At 46.3% G+C, this 5,847-nt stretch overlaps 1 protein-coding gene across 1 annotated transcript; it reads left to right on the top strand.

The window, feature by feature from the left end:
- The first annotated feature begins 3,802 nt into the window (after nucleotides 1-3,802).
- On the top strand, nucleotides 3,803-5,485 carry TLR4 (toll-like receptor 4). Its single transcript, XM_015406141.1, has one exon. It carries the CDS (start codon nucleotides 3,803-3,805, stop codon nucleotides 5,483-5,485), a length of 1,683 nt encoding a protein of 560 aa, XP_015261627.1.
- Nucleotides 5,486-5,847: the final 362 nt, after the last annotated feature.

Raw genomic sequence — 5,847 nt, 5'->3', positions numbered from 1 at the left:
TCAGGGCGGGCAGCCCCCCCCCCGCTCCGATGTGAGACTGGGCGGCCGCCTTGCCGCTCAGCCCTCACTGTTCCCCACCCCCCCCAACCTGGCACTGAAGCTCGGCCCTCGCTGTTTCCCCCTTCCTCAACCCAGAGCGGGAGAGCGCCGCGGGGCCCGGGAACGGGCGAGGGGAGGCGGCGGGGGTGTCTCTCAGAGCGGCTGTTTCCTCCCCCCCGTTCGGCTCCGAATCAAGGCTGCCTCGGGCCTCGCTGCCCTGGCCTCGCTGTTCCCCCGGCCGCCTGCCTGCCCACCCGGCCGCCTCAGGGCGGCGGCAGCAGCAAGGTCGGCTACAGAGGGTTCGTGCGCATGCGTACGAACGCTCTGGCACTTTCGGGGGGATTTAAACATCCCCCCGATATTTTTTTTTAGTTTTCAGATTTTTGTGCGCCCCTGGGGACTGCCCCAAGAGTGCACAAACCTCTCCCTGCCCCCCAAGTGCCCCCGAAGATAGATATCCGCCCGGAGGGGGCAACTTGGCTATTAGATATATAGATATTTGTAAGCGCTTTCTCTTTGGGATCATCATGGAAGCACTATAATGAAAGTGTCTTTTTCCAGAGAGGATAGTGAATTTTAAACATACGGTAGAAGCTCAAAGATGTGAAAGGACAACTTGCGGTATTTTTTCCCCTGGATTTTGAATGACAACAGCTATAACTTTCTTTATATAAACCCTGATGGATACAAATCCTTTGTCATCTTTGCAGGTGACTCCAGGCATCGCTTACATATGCATGGAGTTGAACCTCAAAGGAATTCCACCTAACATCCCAAACTCTACCCAGAACCTAGATCTGAGTTTCAACCCACTGGAAGTCCTGAACTCAAATTATTTCTCATCCGTTCCTGCACTGAGGTTTCTGGATCTTACCAGGTAAAAGCACTCTTGATGCCTGGATGTCTCTAGTCCAGCTGGAAACATCCCAAATCATGATGGCAGGCTGATGAACAACACATCCACAATATATGTAGAAAAGAAAATAACAGTAATATTGCACTCAGAGCAAATAATAAAGGATCTAACTACAACCCATGAGCTAGGCTTCGTTCAGCCAAAGAACCCTTCTTTTGTCCGTTTTTAATGGGCTCTCCCCAAGACTTTGGGTGAGCAGGAAGAGAGTTTCCTAGTTCGCCATGACACCTCACAGGTCCACCGGCTGCTGCCCAATGTGGCAAAGTGCCCAGGTTACAGTTTGGAGTATTTGACTGGCACCAAAGAAGAAGAAGAAGAGATTGGATTTATACCCCGCCCTTCACTACCCAAGGGAGTCTCAAAGTGGCTTACAAAGTCCTTTCCCTTCCCCTCCCCACAACAGACACTTTGTGAGGTAGGTGGGGCTGAGAGAGCTCTGACAGAAACTGCTCTTTTTCAAGAACAGCTGTGCCAGAACTATGATTTGCCCAAGGTCACCCAGCAGGTGCAAGTGGAAGAGTGGGGAATCAAACCTAGTTCTCCCAGATTAGAGTCTGTGCACTTAACCACTACACCAAACTGGCTCCAGAGGTGTTCCATTATTCCCGTCAATTATTTCCCCTGAGCTCAGGTTAGGTCGGGACTTCTCTTGAGCAACAATAGTATCTGCATTATTGACCTTCTTGTCTTCTAGCTTAGTGATTCTGCCTTCTGATTCATGATTCTTGGCTTCTCTTACTCCCAGTCCCTGATCTTGCTCCATGTTCGCCTACAACCCAGCAAGAACAAAAGGCTGTTTATATATGGATGAAATTCAGACCCACCATCTCACTGCAAGACATAATCTGTACACCTGCTTAACTAAACCTACGTTGTGTTGCCTTCCACCTTGTTCTGGACTATCACCTGCTGTTTCCAAGGCCTTTGCTCCCTTTCTTTGGTCATAGACGTTGGGTTTTGTTCAAAGTTCCTGATATCAATCTGCCGAATGCTTACCCCACAACAGTTCACACAGGGAAACAAGGGCATCTTTGGAAGGCTCTATTTTCACACCAAAGTTCACTACCTGAGGGCTGAACTACATGTTATAATTTTCCTGTGTCCGTCCTTGGGTCCAGTCGCAAGACAATGATGGGGAAGCGGCTTACATCTCTTCTCCTTATTGGCTGTGGTCTAAATACAAATTAGGCCATGTATACCTCCAAGCACAGAAGTCTCAGACCTTGGCTACCAATCAGACCTGCGGACAGACACAGAGAAAGGATAGTGTGTAGTTAGAGCCTGAGGTACACACTTCCCCTGCCAGCAGCTCGTTCATTCTTTAACAGCCAGTCCCGCACTAACTTCTGAAGAAGTGATTCTGATTTCTGTCCATCTCAACAGGCAGATAACTGAGGTGATGGAAAGGATGTTATGAGTTGACAGTTGGGTTCCAGGCTTATGTCTTCACTCAGTTCCTACAGATTTGGGAAGGGCTGAAATGGGAAGACCTCTCATGAATGCGAGTGTGCACACAAACTGAAAGTCTGTGTGGCATAGTGGTTAGAGTGCTGGACTATAGTCTGGGAGACTATAGTTAAAAACCCTGCTTTGTATAGTTAAAATCTGGGAGACTATAGTTAAAATCCCTCCTTTGCCATGAAATGATGAAAGCTTGCTGGGTTTGAAAGCGTGACCATCCTTGCAGGGTTGTTGGGAGGATAAAATGGAGGAGATGAGAATGACGTAAGCCACTTTTGGGTTCCCCAGTTGGGAGAAAGGTGGGATATAAAGGAATAAATACAGCTCCTCAGTAAGAAAAAATAATAATCAAGGATATTGCTTTATCAAGGAAAGGTATCAGAAAACTGCTGTTCATACATCACCATGAAGCCTTGGTGTGTTGTTCATTATGAGAATAAGGCAGAAAGTCCTGGAGCCTACACACTGCTTCCCTTCTCCACTTATGCTGGGTGCAGAGGGTTGAAGGTTCATGACATTGAAACTGGGCAAGGTAGCAATCCAGTTTTTGTTATGAATTTTAAAAACAGGTCCCCAAACTGCCTGCTGGGCACTTGGCCTCAGCTTTTGGTCCTGTCCATTCATTTGTATCTTCCTCTTTTTTCGGCATATTGAGAATCCCCTGCAAAATCCCCTGAACAATCTTGATGTGCATGTACATATGTATGAATTGTGTCACTTACCATTAGCAATGTCAAATAGATTACTGGCTGAATCAAACAGGCAAAACCATCCATGGTCTTTCCCCCTCGTTGTTTCTTTTATAATAGATGCCACATCACAAAAATTGAAGACGATTCCTTTGCTGGACTCCATAACCTTTCCGTCTTGCTTCTGACTGGCAACCCTCTCCAGTTCTTGGGCCCAAGAGCATTTCAGGACTTGCCTTCTCTGCACAGACTGGTGCTTGTAGACACCAACCTATTCTCGCTGGACCACCTGCCCATTGGACATTTAACGGCTCTTCAAGAGCTAAATTTGGGCAATAACTACATACATTCCTTAAAACTCCCCCAATATTTCTCCCAACTTACACATCTTGAACGTTTGAATCTTCAATCAAATAAGATCTCCTCAATCTCTAGGGAAGACCTGGATGTCTTGTCAGCCCTCAGCCTCACACTTGTGCTGTCTAACAACAACATAAAATATATCCAGCCAAGGTCTTTTAAAGGAATTTACCTGCAGGAACTGTCTCTGAGATCCAGTTTTGAGGACAGCTACATCATGCAGGTTGGTCTCCTTAATATGACTGGCTTACGTGTTAACAGTTTAGTGTTAGGAGGATACAGAAACCTTAAGAAAGAAGAATCCTTTAACAAGAATCTCTTGGATGGTCTCTGTCATATGGACATTCAGAAAATAACTCTCATCTGCACTGGAGATGCTTTCTCCAGAACAGATAGTCTTTCTGCCTGTGTGAACAACATCTCCACTGTTCGGTTTGTGAACAGCTACCTGGAAACTGTAGACTTCCCAGAAAATACCAGCATACACCATCTTGAATGCAAGGACACTAGGTTTGAACGTGTGCCTGTTGAGAAGCTAGCTTCCTTGAAAGAGCTAAGAGTGCTCCGCATCACCAATACCAATAGCCTCACTGATTTTGATGTGAAAAGAAGATTGACTTTTCAGAAACTTAAGATCCTCGATCTCAGCAATAACAACATTAATATGCATCTTTGCTGGTCTTGTTTCAGGGAACGGTTTTCCGAACTGAGGGTTTTGAACCTTAGCTTCAACCCATTAGTCATAGTGCAAGCAGAGTTCATTGGCCCAACCAAATTGGAATCTTTGGATTTACAGCACTCTAAACTAAGAGGTCCAGGACTAGTCCCTGCTTTTATGTGCCTTAAGAATCTAATCTACCTTGATATCTCCTACACCGGCATTTCAATTCACACAGAATGTTCATTTTGTGGCTTGGACAGCCTGGAAGTACTGAAAATGGCTGGCAACTCTTTTAAGAACAACCAGGTGGTTAATACCTTCACAAATGTCACTAAACTGAAGAGCCTGGATATTTCCAACTGCAAACTGCAGCATGTCTCTTTCAGTGGCTTTGACCTCCTCCATGACCTCCATGAACTGGACATCAGCAACAACAAGCTCCTGGATATCCATCCAGAGTCCTTCATACACCTAAGGGCCCTCACCATCCTGGATGTCCATTGTAACCAGTTGATCACCTTGACCAAGAAGCATCTGGAGAACTTGCCGAGCGGCTTGAAGAAACTGGACCTTTCTCACAACCTTTTTGACTGTTCTTGTGGTTGCTTGGACTTCCTGCAGTGGGTTAAGGAACATGAGGATGTCCTTATGCGTGCAGATATGATGAAGTGTCACAGCCCCTCATATTTAGAAGATACACAGTTGATGCATTTTGACATATCTTATTGCCAGGTCAGTACAACCACAGTGGCAGTTTTAGTGAGCATTTCTGTGGTTGTGGTCTTGTCATTGATTCTGGTTTATAAGTTCTACTTCCACTTGTATTATATGATGGTGTTGCTCAGTGGAGGCCATTCCTCTACTGATCATAACAAAATCTACGATGCCTTTGTTATCTACTCCAGCAAGGACCAAGTGTGGGTGAGGCAAGAGCTAGAGGGAACACTTGAATCGGGAGTGCCACATTTCCGCCTCTGCCTCCACTATCGAGACTTCAGGCCCGGTGTGCCTGTCATCACCAACATTATCAAAGAAGGCTTCCATAGCAGCCGGAAAGTCATTGCTGTGGTCTCCACCCACTTCATGGAGAGTCGTTGGTGTAACTTTGAACTTGAAGTTGCTCAGTCTTGGCAGCTACTGGATAGCAAGGCCAGCCTCATCTTCGTTGTCCTGGATGGTGTGGACAAAGCAGTTCTGCGATCGAAGCTGGGGTTGTTCCGCTACTTGCGGAGGAATACCTACTTGGTATGGAAGGACAGGGAAGTCAACCGGCATGTTTTCTTGAGGCAGCTGAAGGCATCCTTGCTTGATGGCAAAACATGGACCGAGGATGAGCTGAGATCAATGCTGATGAAGTAGAGTTACATCTCCTTTTTCTACTTCTCTGAGCCAACTCAAGATCATATTTGATCATGAACTTTCACTGGCGACATTCCTGAATCAGGAAGAATGCTGTTCAGGCCACCATGTGGGTGGGGGAAACAGGCAATGTCCTTGTATAAAGGTTTTGACTTTTTGGTTGTCGTTGAGGGCTCTCATTCACAAGTTAGAAAAAAGCCAGGCCTTAGATCAGATATGTCAGAGACTTTGACCCGGTTGAGGGGTTGGAGCACTTTTCCCAAGAGGAAAGGATAGAAAAAAGACCACTAAGGGGTATGTGTGTGTGGTAGAGGTTAGGGTTATCAGATGCCTGCTAGGAGTGAAATATCTTCTGCTGCTCC

The sequence above is a fragment of the Gekko japonicus genome, unplaced genomic scaffold (genome assembly GCF_001447785.1).
Source record: "Gekko japonicus isolate JY-2015 unplaced genomic scaffold, Gekko_japonicus_V1.1 scaffold957, whole genome shotgun sequence".
NCBI lineage: Eukaryota > Metazoa > Chordata > Lepidosauria > Squamata > Gekkonidae > Gekko > Gekko japonicus.
This window is presented reverse-complemented; position numbering and strand designations above follow the sequence as displayed.

Excerpts from the sequence above, each read along its gene's own strand:
- TLR4 (XM_015406141.1), top strand. The coding sequence starts at position 3,803 with ATGGACATTCAGAAAATAACTCTCATCTGCACTGGAGATGCTTTCTCC.